Consider the following 22,426-nt stretch of genomic DNA (forward strand, 5'->3'; position numbering starts at 1 on the left):
AAACAACTTAAACAAATAAAACCTTTTGAAATGGCGAATCGAAAATGTGCACAATGGAAATATAAAATATATCGCAAAAAGTTTTTATGCTCGGTTGAGGTGGTTTTTCAGGCAATTCTAATGTTGGAATTTGTTGACATTTAAAAAATATCACTAAAGTTTTGCACAAATTTTAATGGCAATGCAGCTTCTGATGTGTTTCATATTGATACGTTTAGGCAAACACTACATAAACAGCAGCTTGACTTTTTGACAAATTGTTTTACTAGGTGGCGCCAAAAGATGAAGTTGATGACAGACAGAATATCTCATTGGCCTACAACTTTTTTTTTTAAAGAAGATGTAAAAACTTGCTCCTGTTTAGCTAAGTGGTAGAGCAGTGCAAAAGGTTATGGGTTTGAACCCAATACAAAATATCACAAACACCTTTTCAAAGGCTTGTGAATTTTATTTAAAGGACTTAAAATTAAGAAAACGTATTGCACGCTTGTCCAATGTTAGTGGCATATGTGAATAGTAAACCTAATAAACTCCATCTGTGGTTAGTCTTAACTAAGACATCTCACCCATCTCTCTCTGATTTTTACAAACATCTCTAATCCCTTGCGAATTGACGTCCTCTGTAACAATTCCTTTACAGATATATGTCAAGAAAAGTAATCCCAATGGATTTTAAGGCGTACGCTGTATTGTATGATGTGAAAAGTCACACAATGAAAGCAAGGAGGCAGAATGCCATGGCTGAACATTAGACATGTGCACACACACTTCTGCAAAAAGAGACAGCTGTCTTCACCGTGGCCTGCAGGGTTCAGAGGTCAGGGTCAAGGACAATGGCAACGCATGTGCTTATGGGGGTGTGCATAGTGATTTTTCGCCTTTATTTCATCTGCGATGGCTGAGAGACAAAAGGCTGGGGGATCGAGGGGTGGAGTTATGTGTGGCAGCTGTTTAGGAGCTGGAGAGACGAGATAAAGATGGGGGGTGGATGGATTTAAGCAGAAGATAAAGCAAAAATTGCATTCTGTTTACAAGCAAATAATCTCATTAAAGTTTGTATATAGATGATAAAACTTGTGTTGCTCTCCACCACAATGACCACAATGATGTTTTGAGTACTTTGTATCATTGGTATGATGTTTTTAGGATGACATCCTAAGATCATTTTGCACTTTTTGTATAAATGCAGATCCGTATATTTATCACTCCGGTGTGCGGCATCATGCACATAAGTAATGAATTTGCTTATTAAATTGAAAGTTTCAGAACTCCCACTTGAATTGGTTATGTCGTGTGCTTGATGTGGTTTTCGAGCAGACGTTATAAAGGTGAGGGATGGTTTAAAATGAGTCAGCAGCTGTGATGAGTTGCTTCTGTCTGTCATTTCTCTTGTTAAGACCATCTGGATGGTATGAAAGGTGGAGAAATGGAAAACACGATCAAGTGGACAGATGTCTAAAAGTGTGCCTCACAATTTGTAAATATGCCTGAACTTCAACACGCATATGTTTAATCTTTCAAAAATTTTATTTTCAAACACGTGACACATACCTAGCTTTCTGTCAAAATGGGGGTTTGGAAATAATGCTAAATCTATACAGGGAGTTTACCCCTTTTAAACACAATAATTAAAATATTGTGGAATGTTTGTAACCAAACCATTTTTATAGTAGTCAATGATGCCCTAGATCTTTTTGTTTTTTAAAATATCTTCTCTTCCTTTGTGGTCATCAGAACAATGAAAATTGTAAAAAAATTTGTAACAACATAAGAGTGAGTAAATGTTAATTTTTGGGCAAACTAGGGCTTAAACTGTCGCTTTAAGCAAAGGTCTCTATTTGATTTTGATCCAATCTCATTGCTTTTCAACTTCAAAAAAAGTTGTTGCACATTTTGGGATAGTATGAAACATTATTTAGCCTACTTTATATATTAATCATTTTCACAATCCCCAAAATGACAGACTTCAGTAAACATTGCTTAGCATTTTGTTGTTCCCAAAGTAACCACATTAACACTCAAACTCAAAAACAGTGGCAAAGAAATAAAGAAGTTTAAGAATAAATTTAGCATTATTTGTTTGCTCAGTGTTTTACACAAACAGTGGCCCTGCACTTCTGAAACTTGAAAGTTGTATAGAGCTCGGCTCGTGTCGTGAATAGTTCACATACTTGTGGCTTTTTTTTTTGGAGTGTGTTGAGCTAGTATTCACGTTCACTGACATATGCAGACTGGAATGAGAGCGAGAGATGACAGCACTGTGCAGTCCGATTCATTTAACTGAATCAAATACTTCGAACGGTTAGAATGATTCACTCAACAGGCAGTCCCAACGTAACATTCACCTTAATCATTTGTAGATAAATCGTTTTTATTAATGTCAAATGTTGGATTTTTCGCTGAAAATGTTGTTCACGACTGTAAAGAACCATATTAATTTCATTATTTTGATAATTTGCATATTATTTTTTTTTTATTATTATGCACATTTAACAATGTAACGATTTTGTTCTTTTGATTGTATAAAATGGCAATACTGTGACCGTGACTACTACAATGATATGTAAGTTATCTACATTTTGTAGGTGGCTTGTTAGCGGCAGATATAAAATAAAAAAAATTATGAGAGATTATTTTGACATTAAATGTTGATTAAACACTGGTGTTTGTCTTATTTCCTGTTAGCACTGTAAATTATCAATTAGTTTAAGTATTGATGAAAGCGTTTCATCAGTCGAGCGGTAGGGGAGAGTGGGGTAAAGTGAGACATTTTTTACATTTGCTCCCCTCTAAGCGAGCTAAAATGATATATCAGTCAAATTTACACATTTCCCATTAATTCAGGATGTTTCCTAGCTATGGAAATTACCAGAATGTATTCAGGACGAAGAGCAGTGAAAATATGATTGTTTTAAAAAAAGTGGTCTTGTGTCTCACTTTACCCCAGCTTAGGGGTAAACTGAGACAGACCAGAAAAATCAAGGGGGTAAAGTGAACCAGCTCGGGGTAAACTGATCCACTTACTTTTTACACTCTGAAACTACCATAACAGCACATATTGTAACAGATAAAATCCTGACGGCTAGCTTGACAACCACACATTCCAGAACTAATGTTGGACTAGTAACAGAATCAAGGGGATTGGTCAATTAAGAACATTATTTTTCTAAACACTTGAAAGTACAGTAACTCTGAACCAAAATCAAATACAACATAACATAATTCAAAAGTTATATTTTTTGGCCAGTTTTTTCCTTTATTTAACAGTGAGTTTTGGAGAGGACAGGAAAGTACAGGGAGGAGAGAAGGGTATTGGATCGGCAAATGACCACGAGCCGGGAATCGAACTCCCAGAAAGTGTGAAAGCACCACATGTCGGAGCGCTGCCCACTGTAGACCATTGGCTCCGACAATTCAAATTTTTTTAATTAACATTCAAATGACATATAGAACCAGTTAGATTAGAACGCAGTCTGGGGGTCAGAACAAAGGACCCTTAGAGCCAGCTAGTGTCTGCGGGTCAGCGCAAAAGACAATCAGAACCATCTATCAATATTTCTATCCCTTGCAGCTGCTCTTACTTTGGGTTCACACCAGACGTGAGTTCAACGATTTGTGCAAGTAGATTACATTCAAAGTTAATGCAAAGACACGATCAGACGCATCCTCGCCTGGGGCGATGCGAATGACGCCATATGAGCGGAGCATTTGCCGCGAAAACACGCACTATTCACCTCAAACATGTCTTCGCCCAAGTTGAAAATATTTATCTCGAACGAAAAATTTGCGAATAATGCTACGTACACACCAAATGCGGGGCAGTGCGTTACTTGATCTAGATTACTCGCAGGATTTAACATTGTGTAATGGAATTTTTCGCTCAAGTTGAATATTTTCAAATTGGGCGAAGACATGTTTGCGGCGAATAGCGCGTGTTTTCGTGGAAAACGCGCCACCCATATCACGTCATTCGCATCGCCACATGCGAGGACGTGTCTGATTGCATCTTTGCATTGACTTTGTATGTAATCTACTTCCGCAAATTGTTGAACTTGTGTCTGGTGTGAACCCACAGTACCATGATGCCTCGCGTTTGGTGTGTACATAGCATTAGAGAATTCTTTCCTTCCTTGACCTAAGCAGCTGCACTCTCCATCTCCTCAAGGGGTGTTTTTCCCCAGGCTGTCTTCCTGGTGTATTGACTAGGCGTAATGGTTTTTCTGCAATGTTTATAAAATTAAAAATAAAACATATGTAATGTAATATTACATTAAAATATGTTTTAGACTAAACTGAACTTGTGCCTCGTGTCTCACTTTACCCCACATCATTTGTCTCACTTTACCCCACCACCACATTTTGGAAAAAAACTCTCTCTCTTGGAAATTCAGGCTAATCTTCAGCTAGCATCAACACAAGGTTTTATATGTTGGTAGTTCATAAACATGTGTGATATAAGTTTTTCTACCTGAATCAATTTGCTTTGGCACAACAGTTGATTAAGTTGACAGCAAGAAAATTTACTTTTACAAGCAAAAAATATATTTTTGTGAAAAAAACATGTTAACCACAGCAGCATGAGGTCCTGTCCTTCATGGCCAAGGGGAAATTTGAGGGGCTTAAAAACATAATGGTCATAGGACCACAAATGTGTTCCGTTGCCTAGATACAGGGGGTGTCTCACTTTACCCGATGTCTCACTTTACCCCACTCTCCCCTACAAACCTTTGGTGAATCGCTTCAATGCGGCTCAAATGAACGATTCGTTGGTGAATCGTATATCGCAAGGCATCTGTGAAGCTTACGTCACTCATGAAGACTCCGCTTGAGGGTTGGTTAAAGGCGGAACAGATCGGTCAGTCCGATGACTGGATCGAGTTAAAACTATCAGACCGTGATGCGAGCGTGTAAACACGATACAAAAAACATGACGGATAAACAAGTCCGATGAGCTGTTTCGCTTCTTCAGATGACCTGATATGGTGAGTTCATGACCAGTTCACCACACTGTGGTTCACTATGTATATCAAATACTTTTATTATCTAACGTTAATTATATAAACGCATACTGAACGAAGAGGGAAAATCGCGTAAACGATAAAAATTACAACATTTTGTGTTCAATGTCTTTATAGATGTGATAATATTTTATGATTTCTTACACTTTGAATATATGGGGGTGTTTTTGTAGGTATGTCTTTATTAGGGTTAGAAACGTAGTGTTTCCTCGGGGTCGATATTGAAACATGATCCACTGTGCTGTGTGTCAGTGGTGATTTTAGTGCAGGTGGTCAGGGGTGGGCTCATAGCTTCCAGCACAATCCATGCAGGCATTTTCTTTTTGTTTGTTTGGCTACTTAAGTTTAAAACAGCGGTGAAGCTTTCGTTTTACTGTAAGCCTATGCGAGTTTCACTTTGAACTAATGGTTGTGTGGGTGTGCAGAACAAAATGTCACTTGTTCAGTCACTTTAATCCGACCTTATGAAACATAGCATCATGTTGGCTCCGTATATTCACAGATAATATTTTACATACAAATCTTCACATGGTGGTATTTTACAATTAACTTCTAAATATACATTTACTTAAATTGACAAATCTATTTAACATGTGTATGGTTATGACGCAGAGTACTGTTTTCCATTGCATTTACTACAAAAGCAAACCACATATTCACATACATTACATTATGACCTCACTTTATAGTCAACCCATGACATCACAAAGGCACATGACATCATGAAATCACACAGATCAAATAAAAAAGACAAAGTTCATTTTTTTAAATAACCTGAGTACATGAATTTATAAGGACTGTTTATTATGTAACTGTGCGAGTGAATTTACTAACCATAGCTGCATTTTAGGGGAGGAAGTGATGCAATTTGATGCACTTACAGGAACCCTTTGATTTACAGTAATCCCAGAGTCATCTGTGTAGTCGTGACTTGTGATAGGCGAATGATGTCTGGGTGTTTGCCCAATCTTCAAAGAAAAAGCTATTTTTTCTTTTAGTTTCATCTGGATTAACTAACTATACACTGTAAAAAAAATTGTATGAAGTTAAAACAACTCGGTTTTGCAAGTCAATTCAACCTTCTATTTTAAGTTTTTTTTTAAGTTTTGTAAAAGTTAAGAAAATTATATTTAAAAAATATAAAGCATAATTTTTACAGTGCATAAATACATAAATAAAATATAAATGCAAATCATTTTAGCTAATTTAAACAGTTTTATAATGAAAAGAATTCAAATATAAATAAAATTTACTCAAATAATGTTTTTTTTAAATGCATTGATATAGTTTGAACAATTGTTTATGTTTATATATGTTAAAAAGTTTTTAAATAGTTACAATTTTAAAAAGTAAATTATACACTGCAAAAAAAGACTGACTTACTTTTTTGTACAAATATAAAAAATAATCTAAAAACAAAATAAAATTGTCTTGATGAGCAAAATTACCTAAGAAAATAAGTAGTTTTTAGACATGAAGAAATGTCAAATTTAGGGGGGAATTGGTGCTTAAAACAAGCAAAACAATCTATCTGCCAATGGGGTAAGACTTTTTTTTGAAATAAGGGGAGGTTTCCCGGTCAGGGATTAGACTAGTCCTAGACTAAAATATATTTAAGAGCTGTCCAAACTGAAAACAACTTGCACTGACATATCTTAAAATACATCAGTGCCCTTTGGGTTTGCGTCAAAATGCACACAAGTAATGTTTTTAGTAAGGCATGTTTGTTAAAACTAGTTATACTTTCTATTTAAATTTAGGCCCAGTCCTGGCTTAACCTAATCTCTGTCCGGGAAACCACCCCTAAGTGTTTAAAGGGGCTATTCCCCAAACTTTTTTAAGATGTAAAATAAATCTTTGGTGTCCCCAGAGTACACATGTGAAGTTTAAGTTCAAAATACCATATAGATCATTTATTATAACATGTTAGCATTGCCAGTTTGTAGGTGTGAGAAAAATTTGGCGTTTTGGGTGTGTCCTTTAAAATGCAAATGAGCTGATGAAATTCCAACACTGATCGCAATGATGGTGGTTTGTTGCAATTAAAACTCAATTGCGCTGTGAATTATTATCTCTCTTTCTCTCTGCACTAAATGGCTATGCTGTGGTTGGATAGTGCAGTATAAGGGGCGGTATTATTATAATAAGAGCTCCTTATGACATCATAAGGAGAGCTAAATTTCAATGGCCTAATTTTTCACGTGCTTGCAGCGAATGGTTAACCAAAACTAAGTTACTGGGTTGATCTTTTTCACATTTTCTAGGTTGATAGAAGCACTGGAAACCCAATTAACTTAAACAGGGGAAAAGTCTGATTTTCATGCCATGGCCCCTTTAAAAAAAGAAATTAAACTTATTTCAAGATTTTTTTCTTACCCCACTGACCATGTGTTGCTAGTTTTAGGCACAAATTCACTTAAAATAAAGTAGAAAAAGTAGATTTATTTCTAGTTTTCATTTTACTCATCAAGAAAATTAATCTTGATTTAAAAAGTACTTTTTTGCATTGTATGTTTTGTTATAAATGATTAAATAAATGAAAAATTATTTTAATATTTGATATTTTAAAATAATTTAGATTCATTTTGAATTAGATCAAAAATACAATTAATATATTTATTAAACCATTTGAATCTCTTTCTCTCTCAGATATTTGACACATGTTGGGTAAAGGCCTGAAACGCAAATTGGAGCAGGAGGAAGAGAATGACCAGAACAAAATGGGCTTTCCTCAGGAACTGTCACCCACCTGTTATTGGCTTCAGAGACAGACGGTGCTCAACCTTTCCTTACTGAAGTTGCACAGCCAGCCAGCGCACTCAGATCCAGGCCTGGCACGCAGGGTTCTCATCACAAACACACTTCGTCACATCCAGGACGAGCTGAGAGTGGAGGGCACACTACCCTGGTCATTGCCCAGTGCCGAGTCCCCATTAGGTGTTGTTGACGGGGGTTTGGAGCGTCCAGCAGGTTGTGATGTTGAGTCCTCATCTCAAACTGAGAGCAGTTTGACACCAGTGTCAATGTTGGAAGAGGACAGACATCTGTTTCTCTCGCTGCAGTCTTCTGTTGCCATCCATACATCCCCTTCTGGTACCAGAAACTGCTCCCCTTTATCCAATGTTATAAAGGATAGCTTCACCTCAGCACTTGCTGAAATTGAGGATCTGTGTCCAACTGTGGGCATAACTACTTCACATACGGGTCCCTCGCTCTCTACCTCTTCGTCGGAGCCGGACACGCCCAGCTCACCCTCATTAAACAGGGATGTGGCAGATATTACTAGTAATGCTGACTCAACTGAACCATGCTTGAGTAGTTCAAATAAAATCAGACCTGCAAATGAATCCATGGACTTGATGTCATTATCTTACTTCACCCCTTCACTGTCAGACTCCGCCCAGTTTCTTTTTAACCACAGCCCTTCACTTCTCACTGATTTCTCATTGGATGATTTTCTCTTCACAGAAATAGACAACCTCCTGCTTGACAATACAATGTGTAGTTCGTCCTTAAACGCATCTTCGGGCACCTCAAAAGTCGTCTCCATGGTAAAGGATGATTTTATTAAGACGCTTACTGGTTACGGTAGTGGTGGGATGAGCCAAGCGGCTCTTCCATCAAATCAGACATTCAAATCAGATCTTAATGAACTTGATCATATCATGGAAGTATTGGTTGGGTCTTAATTTGAATGTCACACAAACCTGTAAAAAAAATCAAACTTGTACATTTGGTCCTTTGCTATGAATTAGTAGTAATAAATGTTTTTTTACCAGAGTTTTGTATCATGGAATGTAAACAAAAAGAGGTTTTATGGTGATGAAGATATTTATTTACTCTAGCAAAAAGTAAAAAATGGATGAAACGTTTTCCAGCTGTTGTATTACATTGTCAATATTTTCATACATTCAATTTATTTTAGTATACAGATGTTTTAATAATAATAAAAAAAATTATTTAAATGCTTCTGACTTTGTCATTATGAATGAAACCTGTAGCTCTTTTATTGGGCCAATCGGAACGCCCTGGATTGCTGGCCAATCGTAGCACCGCTCTTTCTCAGAAAAGATGAGATTTGTAGAAATCATCTGTTTCAGAAAGGCGGGGCATAGATGAGCAACAATACCATATATGGTATGTGGAAATACTGTGTTTTGTAATTTAACACAGCGTGAAAAGTTTGCATTACACCAAATACACAAAATTATGTGCTCTTTAGCAAGGTCATATGGGACATTTAATAGGTATAAATTGAATCTAGTGTACCATATTTCAAAGGTCAAGGGGTCGATCCCATGGACACATTGATAAAAGTAATGTATAGATTGAATGCACTGTTTTGAATAATAACGTCTGGCAAACGCATAAATGTAATGTGATATAAACCAATAAAACAGGCTTAAATCAGGATGCAAACTAACAAGACGTGACGACGTGAGAGGTTCCCCTGCTGACAAAACCAGCACGGGTATTATGCTGGTGGTCACCAGCATACCAGCACCAAAACACAACATATGCTGGTCTTGCTGGTATGACCAGCATGGATGCTGATGCTAATGCTCGTTTGGTGCTAGTTTAGCTGGTGCTGGTGTTCACTAGCAAACCAGCACCAAAACACAACATATGCTGGTATGCTGGTTTTTTCAGCAGGGTCACAGGTGAAACGATGAAGCTCCACCCAAATTCATTAAAGTTAAGTGTTTTAAAGACTTTCGTTCTTTGTGTAAAAAAAAATGCATAATATATGAGAAAATTGCTTATTAAGCAATTTCATTTTATCCCCGTTAACTTACATTTGCAGGCAGTTCGCCGTTTAAATACAGAATTGCTACGTCACGCAATCTGCATGACGTACGTTAGAACTTGAAGAATTATTAAGTCCTATTGTTACGGTTAACCTGTTTAAGCTAATATTAACTCTTTACTTCGTTATATTTGTACTGAGAAAGTGTTCATTACATGTTATGATTAATTTCTTTAACTTAATTTGACGGTAAATGTCTCGCCTCTGAAATGAGCGCCATTCTTGTCAGAGTCCGTCACGTGTTCGAGCGAAAAAATACTTTTTTCCTCACAGGATCTACATTTAACTAAAATATTAACAAATATCTTATTATTTGGGCTCGAAAACAACGATTGGTGAGTATTTTCCAGAGCTGCACACACTTTGGTATGATGGCTCATGTTTCCGTCATTCGTTTTTTCAGAAGTCACTCAAATAAATCTTTGCTAAATCATTACTTAAAATCATACCTTACTTACTGAACTCGGTGCACACGAACCACATACATGAACGAAGGCTTAAATCCACAGCTTCTCTTAAATTATTTTAATTTCTTGTGTACACTTACAGAAAATTTACACACTTAAGTTTTTTCCTAAAGAACCCGGGCATGCGCGATTGACCTCGGAAAGGCTCTTTAAGGATATCATTAGTCATGATTTTTCCATAGGAATTTTCCCATAACAATTTTTACATGTTCCATAGTTTGACTGTACACAGTCCAAAGCCACAGTTAACTATGTAAGCAGTTCTTCTGTATTTCTTTACAATGTGCAAAATCCTCCATGATACCGAATAAACAGTGATACAACTAATAACAACTTAAAAATAACTATAAATGCCTCTTAACTGACGTTTCAGGTCAACATTTCCTTTCATGCACTCCTGGCTTACAGGATTACTTTGAAGGTAAACGTCCTCCAAGAGTCTGTTAAGATTTAGCATAGCATAAAACACAGATACAGCATGAGAATGAAGACCAGAAACACACGGATAACAGGGAAATGAGCGTTACAGTAGATATTGGTCCCTTATTCTCAATATATATGTGTGTATATATATATATTCATAACTTAATCATTCAATTATCATTGATTCCTTCGCTACATTACAGTTCAATGCCAGTGTTGCAACTACAATGTTAAAAAAAAAACACACAACAACAAACACAAAGTTAACAGATATATGTGCAGACTGAAACAAAGCCGTCGTTTTTGTAGTTGTCTCAGCGTGGAAAGCAAAGTTAACAATTTAACTTAATACAACTCAACTATATGATCACTAATAAGTGAAAAATCAAAACCTACAACAACATTGGTTGTGATTAAACTGTAACCAAAACTTTTAAACTAAAGCCTTTGTTACACAAAATCAAAACTAAGTAAAATTTTGCAGATTTGGTTTCAAGTTACAATTGCGTATCTAAATACAGATCAAATAATTCATGAAATTTGTGCCGTCAAAGGACTTTTAAACCAGTGTTTCATAAAAAGTGCCCTTCTTTTCTCTCTCTCTCGCATACACACATTTAACTAAACAGTAGAATACTCAAAAGAAAATCTCATCCCTGATTATATACAGATTGGCTCTAATATAAACACAAAACGCTTTCCTACTGTTGATCTACAAATAAAAATATCTTTCCAACATCTTTTCTCTTCTAAAGAAATCAATCGCATCATCTTTCACTCTCACTCTCTTATGCATGGCAATGTGTTTAAGCTTAAAAACGACCAAAACTTGGCAAAGAACGAATAGTGGAACCATGACGGCAATTTTAAAAACAACTGTCAGTTTAACAATAACTTGCAAATGATGTGTAAAGAAAAACTGTTGAAATAGGGTGAAGGAGAAAAACGCATCAGTCGGGCGTGGGTGAGGGCGTTGAGGAGGGAAGAAGAGGAGTCAGCGTGGAAGGGAACATCAGGACTTTCGCCTGCATGAAGGAGAGATCCGGTAGCCTTGCGATTACTCTCCGAGCCTCTTCACTTAGATTCTCCTCTTTCTGCACAGGCTTTCTGTTAAGAGAGATCAGATTTTTAGAGGGGTTGTTCCCATGTTGTTCTTCACATTAGTTAGTATACTTGTATATAAATGCTATGGCAATACAATTGTAAAATATTCGTTAAGCCAGTCAAGCAGACTGATGATTGATGGTAGTATTTAATTGTGATTCGAGTTGACTCTTAGGCCGCATTTTCATTGCATGTTTGAAGATGACTCCAATTCCAATGTGGCACAGACCGGATATGATCCACGAACGTGTAATGGTGTCTAGTGCATATCATGACATTTTACTTTCCCTCTGGTTTAAACTGTTCCGGGTCAGTATGTCTAACTTGACTTGAAATGCTGATATCAGATATGAGTCACTTTTAAAAGATGATGTAAGCAGTTTGTCAACTAAAATAAAATACAGGCAACAAATCGGAATTTGGCATCAAGATTTGCAGTGTAAATCCAGCCTTAAAACTGTCTTGTGTCTCCCCCTGGTGGCACAGCAGTAACATTGTACTCGATTGAATCGTACTAACCTGGTGGAGGTGCTGGTCTTTTCTACGGTTGACATTAGGCGGGCGAATGCATCCACGACTCGACTACCTCCTCCGTTGGTGTCCAGCTTGGTTTGCGTTAACTCATACAGCTCTGGGTCAACACCTTCATACATACAATGTGTTAACACACTCTTTTGATACATTACCATCTGTATGCATTCAAAAAGGGTTGCTTTAAGAAATGGTTAAGCATGTCGATGCAAAACAGGAAAAGAGAGAAAACGAAGTGTTAAACAGGAAATGGTTCTTGCAAACCTGGTATGGAGGTGGCGGTGCCAGAGGGCGACTCGTCCACAGGACCGAAAAAATCAAGGTTGAGCAGAGACGAGCCTCCACTCGCTTCAGAACAGAGGCAGGAGAGACAGGTTTGGTAGAAGAGGGGAGAAGGGTTACAGACAGATAGACAGAAAATGAAAGTAATGACAAACATGCAGACGTTTGTAAGTAATTGAGAGTATGCGAATATTGCGTTCAGTGTATCTATAGTTTGATAGATACAGCTTAAACCATAGCTTTTGCACATAAAAGCATTCAAAGACTGAGTTATTAACTCTTAAAGGTGATAGAGTAAATGCTCACACGCTTTATCACACATATAGAGAAGGTTATTGTATGAGTGTTAATTGAACAGTTAGTTTTAGTAACATTAGAAGCGGCAAGGCACATTTCTAGATGTTTCAGAATGAGAATGAATTTAGTTTTACTCTGCAATGATTATACTTCCATGTCTTACCATCTAGAGGGTTTGTAAGGCCACTGCTGCTCCAGTCAAACTGAACAGGAGGAAGGGACTCCTGCCAGCCAAAAACAGACAAAATAACATTTACCAGACCAAACTTGTTACGCACTACTATCTTCCAAATTAAACACTTTTGAGGTGGATTTGGCGTCTGGATTTGGAGACAATAGTGGGTAATTTGAATATGGCGGCACATAAATAACATTGAATCTCAATGGTCCATGCGAGTCTCATTATAATAATTAATTTATTACATTTATATAGCGCTTTTCTGCAGCACTAAAAAGCACTTCACATAAGAAAGGGGAATCTTCTCAACCACCACCAATGTGCAGCATCCACCTGGATGATGCGACGGCGCCATATTGCGCCAGTACGCCCACCACACACCAGCTTACTAGTTATGCATATTTTGCACGAGACATTCAAGAACCAATGGCTGCATCACAAATGGTGAACTTGGCGAACTTATTGACTTGCGATATCATGGACTTACAATGAGGTGTCACATTTATAATTTAATGTTTCAAAATGGTGCTTATGAGCACCCCCTTTTCGGTTGATATGCAGCCTTGATGCTCACTTTTTGACACCACATTTGTGCAAGCTTGCAGCAGACTTTTTCCTGACAGTCAAAGCCATGTTGCGTCATGAAAGTGCAGACTTGTAGAAAGACCATGAGTGTTTAGGGTGCCATTTGGTACAAGGCCACGGAGATTCAATCTTGTTGGCATGCCCCCATTATCGTATTAAGATTTTAGGATGCTCACCTGGTTGGTGTCAGGTGGGCAGGTGTTTAACTCTGAAGCAACCGAAGGAGATTGTGCTATTGAGGCGATCATCTCAGCCGCAGAGACAGGCTTTACTGGTTCTTTTGTGGGTTCCAGCATCCCCTGCAGAAGGACATCCATTAAAAAAGGTGCTGAATTTAACATTAACTTGAATTTCTTGAATACTGAGGTGTCATTAACACACACTCCGCTACCCTCCCTCATTAACATGCACTTCCCCTGCACCTGAGCTCCACTCACCAGACTGGCAGCATACATTGGCACAATTACAGGCTGCTTTTTTTGACCCGTGAACAGCTGAAAAGATATGAAAAATGAAAGAAAAACTGAAGAAAAGGTGCATATCCTAAATTTCTTGTAACTATGCGTTCACACTGCTACAGATGAGAGCGTCAAAGTGGTGGAAATCATTCATTTTCAATGAGAGCTGGCGGCGAGCAGTGGCGCGGTGCCTCATGTACGGTGTGAGCGTGGAGCTCAACTTTTTGGTAATGAGCTATGAAGAAGTTCGGCGGCATTCAGTATATTGAAACGTTGAGCAAAAACCAATCAGAAGGCGGAAACCTCCGCTTGAGAGGATTCCAGAGAATGCATTCGAGCGTCAGAGAGTCCACTACACCTTTTCTATAGCGTCTTTGGCAGGGCAGCCAGAGCTTTTATTGACGCTCTTGCCTGTGGCGGTGTGAACGCCCAGTAGGCCAAATAATTTGAAAAACACATAAGTGAAATAAAATGAATACATTAGATCAAATCAACTCACTATATTTCTTGTGTCAATCCCCAGGGAGCAGAGCAGCAATTTATTGGTATAAGAACCGCCCCATTGGTACCGGAGACCATAGGCATTATTAACATCCTGTAACTGCTGCCAAACGTCCTGAAGTGCCCTACAAATCCCAAAGGAGAATATTCAACATGAACATGTTTTGACAATTTGGTTAATACTCTCCATAGTTTGTCTTTTAACTGCGTGAAAGATTTAAGCGTTCAATAAAGACGCAAACATCCACATGAATAAGAGATGCGTCATCCTTTTTGATGCAGTAGCACATACACATAATTTGACAGACCACACAGCTGCAGGCAAACAAACAGGCCCACGGTGCGAATACCTAAAGCTGGGTACTCAATCAACAACGACACTAAACAGATAAACTTGAATGATACAGGAAATATTTGTCTAGTTCCTCACCCATTGGCAGACTCTCTGTCACCCTCTAACTGTTGTGATGTGTCAGGAGGTTTGAGGATGGTGCTGAGTGCACGCACCTCTTCCTTCACCTCTACCTGAGGAGCAAGAGCCAGTTGAAAGCTGGCCTGGAAAATCTTCTCCAAACGGCTAGCCAAAGTAGCCTAAGGTGATCAAAAACACAGGAGAACATTGGATAACATAAACAGTAAACCATGACAAACAAAAGGAGGTACAGAGGTGAGGTGTAAACCGTGTACATAAGCGTTTGAACTGATCTTTTCAAGGTGAGAAAGCACCTAAAAAAACAGACTCACTGATGTGCAACTTTTACGCTCCTCATTAGGAGGCGCCACAACAGGTCGGCTTTCATGCCAGTCATGTCCAGACTTCTCAGTGCATGATGTGTCCTGCCCAAACGTTGCCCAGGAATCCCCATCATTTTGGCTTTGATCTGGTTCAGAGAAAGCCTGCCATCCTCTGCTGTCATCAGCGTCACCCACTTGCGCAGAGCTGAAATCTGCGAAACTGTCGCTTTCGGGAAAATTTACACACGTTGTTCCTTCCTCACCTGCTAACTTTGCTCCACTGGGTTCTTTCGATTTGTCAAAATCGCCAAATTCACCATCTTCAGGTTCCACAGGGACATTACAGGCTGATTCAGGCTGAGTTATTTGTGTTGTTGTCTCTTGCTGGTCAAATTCAGCAAATCCAGTTCCGCCAAAGGAGTTAGCATCTCCAAAGTCACCAAAATCTCCAAAATCCTCATCGTCATCCTCAGCCAGCTGACTGTCATCGGCCGGAGTTGATGTCTCTTCCTGTAGCGGAGGAGAGGGTACGGATCCTGTCGTGCTATAGTCCCCAAATTCTTCAAGTGCATCCGTTGATAGTGGCCGACCAAAAGAGGTCTCAGTTTCTGTCTCAGTTTCAGTCTCATTCTCTGAGCCTTTCTCATCTGATTGTTCACCACTACATGTCTCACCATTGGGGTCTGGTGACACCTTGTTGTCCACTGTGCCTTCATCATCAATAACGCTTTGAGCAACACCATTAAGCATTGGTGGTTGAGCTGTGTCAACCGCCTCAGTAGTATTAGCATCCTGATGTGAATTATCCGTTTCTGGACACTTCTGATCCAAATCCGTCACTACATGGGAACCCCAGTCCCCATTCCTGAAGCCCTCCGAGTTCTCCGAAGAGAAACCAGGTAAGGCACACTCTGTGATTCTTGAGTCTCTGTTAACATCCTCTGAAGAAGCTCCTTCTTCTTCAACACCAAGATCATCTTTAGCCGTTCTCACGTTCAAATGTTCCCAATCTGTATTTCCATCATTGTGGTTGAAAGCAGAAAAGTCTGCAAAATCGCCAACATCCGGACTGTGCTCTACGGTGGGCTCGATTTCTTTCTTTTTGTGGGGTGTAAGAGGGCTTTCTCCTTTGTCTAATGTAACAAATCCATTTGTAAGCACTTCAACAGAACCATTGCAGTCAATGGCATCGTTATCAGTCCGAGAGCTCTCTGGAAACTCCAGGGAGTTGATATGAGCTTGGTGATGCCCTGTGAACTTTTTAAGTTCATCTACGCTAACTGTTCGACCATTGGGCGTGCCACTGTGGCCACTGCCAGGAGCCACACCGTTAGACTTCATAGACCCTACAGGTTGAGTTAATCCCACAATTCTGCCATTACTAAGTATGTCCGGTGGTGAGGTGGCGTTCAAAGCTCGAGACTGGTCAAATGTTGTGGGTGTCTCGAATTCTGTGAAACTGACGCTGTTCGGGACGCCGGTGAAATCACTGAATTCATCATCTTCTTCCTCAGCGCCATCTTCCATTGGCGGCGGAGATGAGGAGTACATGCGAACCACGTCAGGCTCCATGAAGCCCTGAGCAGAACCACAGCCACGAACTCACACCTGCAACAGAAAACAATGATTAGTTAACCAATACCGAGAAATTAACTTCATATCAGCATCATTACGTGTAACTCAGAGTTTTCCTGGCAATTAGATTCCCTTAAAACGGCAAAAATTTGTTTGAAAATAATTTCTGACACTCATCAAACTTTACACACATGTTGTCTTGAGCTATTATCCCACAATTAAAGGTATACTCCAGCCAAATATCAAAATTACCCCATGATTTACTTACCCAAGCAATCCGAGATACATGTGTCCATCATCTTACACATTTGGAGTATTTTAGTAAATATTCTGGGACAGAACTTCTGTCTTTATAATGGTAGAAAACAGGGATCAGCAATAACTTCTGACTTTAAAAAAAGTCACTCAAAAACGTAAATTCATCCTTCATAGAGGTAAAATGTGTTGACCTGAAAGATGATGGACATATGTATGTCAGATTTCTTGAGGGTGAGTACATCATAGGATAATTTTAACTCTTTCACCGCCAGCGTTTTTAAAAAAAGTTGCCAGCCAGCGCCAGCGTTTTTCATGATTTTCACCAAAGTTTAATGCCTTCCAGAAAATGTTCTTCTTTAAATAAATAAACATACAATATACCAAATGAAAGAACAGACCCTCTGCTTTCAAACAAAAAAACCGTTTCATCCTACCTTTAGTGGTTCTTTTGCAATCAGCTTTTGAATATGGGTAGGTTTTTGCAAAAACACCATATTTTGAGCAAAAAGCAAAAATAATTCCATATTTGTGACGGACTTTTCATAGAGATCCCATTCAGAGCGATCTTTAAAACAGACACGGACATGCAGCACCTTGCCATAGGGCAATACTTCCGGTTTTAAAAAGTTGCGGAAGGGCGCCACCTGGTGGATAATAGCGGTATTGCGGAAAGACGGAAAATCTCGTCATTGGCGGGGAAGCATTTTCTCTTAATTGACGAGATATCTCGTCAATGGCGGGGAAAGAGTTAATATTTGAAATAGTGTAAACTGTGAAAAGCGCTATACAAATAAATGTGAATTAAATATTAATATTGTTTAATCCCTTTCCCTAGGTATAAAATCCTCATGGTTTGGAATGGTTACCACCAACAAGCATACCTCTAACAACATGAATGACAACTAGGAACACACCAATAGAAAATTTCAATTACACAAAGCAATTATGCTTTTACTCTGTTTTTATGCTTTTTACTCCTTGTTTCAAATTATGATGTCATAAAATTTTTGAAATTGGTAATTTTCACCCAATTCCAATTGATCACCCAGCATGGGTTCTAATATATTTTTCCGACCCTTTTAATTGTCAAGATATAACTTGGCCGATGTCTGATACTGGTAAAAATAGCTTTTACTATACAGATTTTTGATACAGATTATACGCCGATACATCTGTGCTTAAATGAAATCATGCAGCTTGCTGAACATAGATTAACTATTGTATCAAACTTTTAAAAATGTATTGAAAAAATATAATAAACTTACATCGTAGGAGTGACCCAAGCCATAATACTAAAGATATTTAGGGAGTTGGGAATTTTTACATGTAAGCAATTTGTTGGCCAGTAAGCAGCCACTCGAAACGCCCTTTTAACAGCACAGTAAACTATTCAGAATATCTTAGCAACTTGCGAAGGTGAATTTTGCAAGTGCAAACACACACAAAGGACTTAAGAAAATGTAAAAATCCTAGTTAAACAACCAGCTGTGCGGCCTCCCTTAAAGAGCCTTCCTTGAACAAACTTTGCCGTACGATTTGTTTATTCAAAGCACTGATAACAGACTGCAGATAAATTCTGCTGCGGGTGTAATGAAATGATTTTAATCTTTCGAAAATGGAAGGAACAGTTCACTGTTGTCACAGCCTATTACTGTAGTGCTGCAGGGCATATTTACAGAAATTAAGCTTAAATTAAATTAGCCAGAGTAAAACTAGACAGATTGTCTTCGAATTGAACACTAATGAAGTGCTAATAGGTGAAGTAGTGACTCGCTTAAGTGGAACAAAGGAAACCGGATCATTCCAGAACTAAGAGTAGGCGAAGTGAATAAACCAAATCAGTGAGGAACTCGGTCTGGATTTCAGTCTTTAGTAAACCACAACCCAAACATAAAGGGAATATTGTGTCCTGTAAACTGCCCATGTTGTTTGTCCAAAGCAAGGTGTTCCAACAATGATCAAACGATTAATTTATAAACATGCACACCTTTGTAGTAGGGCTGGGGGTTTTTGACCTAAATTTGTATCTCGTAAATTGTGTGATGAATTGAGTTATACAACAACTATCTCAATACTAAATGTTTACATGCAAGTTAAAGCCCTTATGCGATATGTCACAATTACGTTTACTGAAACAGTCATTGTCTAATAAAACTAAAATTTAAAGACAGGGTTTTCCTCCCTATTTGAAAATATACACAGCTGTACAACATGCAAGCTAGTTGGAAAGCTTACGTCTGTCCTGTGTACATTTTTAGTAGAGCATCTCTTGAAAATAAGGGTCATATCAGACCATAACAATATAGATGGTATGCCGCTGGGGAAAAAATACTGATATATTCGCAAAACTTGATATACCGCCCAGCCCTACTTTGTTGTGACAATAACCCTAATTGTAAACTACAGTGAATTTAAGAGTTTTAGCCTATTGACGATACGCAAGAATAAAGAAGAAAATTAAAGCAATGCATTCCTTTTTTTAGGGCTTTTTTTCATTTGATAAACAAACTAAAAGACCAATGAGAATGCTGCTACACAATCCAACCAATGTTAAACACAAATTTAAAAATGACCTCAGAACAGAACTTTCATCGAGTAAAGAAAACTGTTGGGGCATTAAAATGAATGATTTCCATAAAATTATTGGTAACACAACTAATAAGGTTGTATTTGTTAACATTGGTTATTGCATTAGATAGAATGAATTAAAAATAAATAATAGTTCTACAGCATTTATTAATCTTTGTTCATGTTTATATCGGCATTTACTAATACATTTTTAAATCAACCATCGTAACTGTTAACATTAATAAAGGCATCATTAATAACTGCATTGACATGAATACATGCTGAAAAACTATTGTTAATTGTTATTTCAAGTTAATTGAAGCATACTTACTAAATGGTAACTAATACAACCTTATTGTAGAGTGTTACCAAATTATTTACTAATTATTTTATTATGATGGTATATAAAAATTCTGTCAGATTAACCAACCATAATAATTAATGCAAGTGAAACATTATCATACAGTTGCTACAGCACAGTATTAGGGCAAAATAAAGATATTACTTTTCCTTTTAATAACATACCATAATATTACTTTTTCACCCTCTGAGGTGCAAAGCAACAAGTCAATACACACTTTTTGTGTACTCGACAATATTTATGAATAAAACATACAGTTTGTCATAGAGTCATATATTTATTTACTCACTTTAATAACAGCTGTCAGGAAACGAAAGGCCCATATACACTGATGTTGATCTACTTTAACTATATATTCTTGTAGTAGAAATTAATGTATCCTAAACTATTTCCAACACTGACTAAATCTAGATTCAATCTGAGTGGCTGACATTTAGTCTAAACGGAAGACTCGAATTGTTTTTTAATGTTTACATGACGGCTAGCAGTTAGCCAGCCTGTCTAGCTGATACCCAAAATCCCACAGGTTAACACGAACAGTTAAATTACAACAACAGAGTTTAACCGCGTCAAATTAAGGCACTTCTTTCTTAATAATGACAAAAGCTGCCACAAATTCATTGTTATTGCGTATACAAATGATTTAAAATAGCAAACTCAGCCAGCTAGCATGCTCTAAATAGCATCGGAGTCCATTGGTTTACATGGGCGATGCTAGCGAGCTAACGTTAGCCGACTAACGGCTAACGGCTGGTTCTCGCGCAGCTGTCAGTCATCATCCTACCTCACGAGTCCGGAATGATGTGTCCCATCTCCTTAAAAACATACATCCCAATGGCGACCAGCATCAGTCACATATAAACGCACACACGCGTATATAAATACACACAGTCTGTTAGATCCCTCTTTCTGTCTATGGATCTGTGTGTATGTATGTGTGTATCCTGTTCTTGTTCCTAGTTACCCAGCATGCATCATGGTCTGTGGTGTGGCACTACTGTATTCTCATGTTAATTGGATGAAGTTGAATTAGCTTGAAATCTATACAGAGATAAAGCAAATCCAGTTTTACATACTGTTATTATGCAACATAAGTAGAACTAAATTATAAATACATTATTACGATCTCACCGTAGTCTATACAATAAAACTTGAAATAGATGGGATAGAGGAAAAACAAAAATGTTGATACTTGACAAAGCCTTGCATGAACATTTGAAAAGGTTTAAGTCTTTTAAAGCCCCCGTGAAATTAAAATTAAACTTTTTCCTTTTAGTAAATTTGTACATAAATTAGGCATAATAAGAATAAATATAAATTGGTTTGGTCCAAAACACTGACAAAAGTCTCATACAGAAGATATAAGCATTCAAAACCTACCGCCTCAGGTTTCATTTTCTCTTAAAGATCGGAAGGTGACCCTTATTTACCATATATACCCTCGCATTGGGCCCCCAATTTGCTAAATCCTCAACTGTGGATAATATTATTATGCCGCAATATTTAGTCTGTCTGGAACTAAGCTGAGTTAAACCACATCACTGTGTGACACTTCAATACATATGAACGGCTGCTACGCTAATACGATTTTGTTTTTCTCTCCCTGTCTCGTCCTCGACCCGAGGACGAGACAAACAGACCCAGTCCCGGTAGATGTGAAAGTCGGCACACCTCTGATCTACTGGCTGTCCTTCAACGTTATGCCCAGCTGATACCTGACCAACGATCACCGGCAGAACCGCTTAATCTCCGCTAAATCTCCATTTCCGTTCTCCCAAGGGTTTTTCCCTCCTAGGACTTATTTTTCCTCGGATAAAAGCCCGGGGTTTTTTTTTCTCCTAGGGGGTTTTTCACCCCGGGGAGGCAGCCTTTTTGGGCTTTACCTAGCTTCCTCTTCTATACGTTGCTTTAGTAATACGTGCAATTATAATATTGAGTCATAGCCGCAGCAAATTTAACTGCTCATGCTATCATGTATTCTGTTGTGCTATCTGTCGTTTTCTGTGCTTTTCACTGCTTCTATTTATGTAAAGCTGCTTTGAAACAATTGACTTTTGTGAAAAGCGCTATATAAATAAAATTGAATTGAATTGAATTGAAAAAAGTTTGGCACATGTGTTAAAAAAGTTTAGAATTTTTATAACATCACCCTACACTTCAACTACTCATCAAATTTCTTGTCCAATCAAATGCTTTTTAGATGCTAAAGCGTCCCACCCTTAACATTTTGTTACAGTATTGCTGCGTCCGAAACCGCCTACTACATACTATAGTACGC

At 38.0% G+C, this 22,426-nt stretch overlaps 2 protein-coding genes across 4 annotated transcripts; one reads left to right on the top strand and one right to left on the bottom strand.

Annotated features, from left to right (window-relative positions):
* The first annotated feature begins 4,802 nt into the window (after nucleotides 1-4,802).
* Nucleotides 4,803-9,472, top strand: sertad2a (SERTA domain containing 2a). The gene is made up of 2 exons (XM_065274327.2): nucleotides 4,803-4,982; nucleotides 7,668-9,472. The coding sequence occupies exon 2, from the start codon at nucleotides 7,679-7,681 to the stop codon at nucleotides 8,705-8,707; it is 1,029 nt and encodes a 342-aa protein (XP_065130399.1). The 5' UTR covers nucleotides 4,803-4,982; nucleotides 7,668-7,678; the 3' UTR covers nucleotides 8,708-9,472.
* A 1,842-nt stretch (nucleotides 9,473-11,314) lies between these two features.
* Nucleotides 11,315-21,108, bottom strand: aftpha (aftiphilin a). Of its 3 annotated transcripts, none has more exons than XM_065274323.1 (10): nucleotides 20,933-21,108; nucleotides 15,396-16,994; nucleotides 15,082-15,242; nucleotides 14,650-14,776; nucleotides 14,130-14,186; nucleotides 13,869-13,991; nucleotides 13,093-13,153; nucleotides 12,615-12,698; nucleotides 12,339-12,462; nucleotides 11,315-11,822 (listed from the first exon to the last, which is right to left on the bottom strand). In XM_065274323.1, the coding sequence occupies exons 2-10, from the start codon at nucleotides 16,956-16,958 to the stop codon at nucleotides 11,666-11,668; spliced, it is 2,457 nt and encodes an 818-aa protein (XP_065130395.1). In that variant the 5' UTR covers nucleotides 16,959-16,994; nucleotides 20,933-21,108; the 3' UTR covers nucleotides 11,315-11,665. The 3 variants fall into 3 exon arrangements, with proteins under 3 accessions (XP_065130395.1, XP_065130397.1, XP_065130398.1); XM_065274325.2 differs by lacking the exon at nucleotides 20,933-21,108 and adding an exon at nucleotides 20,438-20,922; XM_065274326.1 differs by lacking the exon at nucleotides 12,615-12,698.
* Between the last annotated feature and the right edge of the window lie 1,318 nt (nucleotides 21,109-22,426).

Source organism: Paramisgurnus dabryanus, chromosome 4 (assembly GCF_030506205.2).
Source record: "Paramisgurnus dabryanus chromosome 4, PD_genome_1.1, whole genome shotgun sequence".
NCBI classification, from domain to species: domain Eukaryota; kingdom Metazoa; phylum Chordata; class Actinopteri; order Cypriniformes; family Cobitidae; genus Paramisgurnus; species Paramisgurnus dabryanus.

Bases quoted from the DNA above. Each gene is read 5' to 3' on its own strand.
- sertad2a (XM_065274327.2), top strand. From the start codon at position 7,679: ATGTTGGGTAAAGGCCTGAAACGCAAATTGGAGCAGGAGGAAGAGAAT.
- aftpha (XM_065274323.1), bottom strand. From the start codon at position 16,958: ATGGAGCCTGACGTGGTTCGCATGTACTCCTCATCTCCGCCGCCAATG. The intron at 15,243-15,395 runs GTGAGTCTGTTT...TGATCACCTTAG, and splicing joins AGCGTAAAAGTTGCACATCA to GCTACTTTGGCTAGCCGTTT. The intron at 13,992-14,129 runs GTGAGTGGAGCT...GTCCTTCTGCAG, and splicing joins CAATGTATGCTGCCAGTCTG to GGGATGCTGGAACCCACAAA.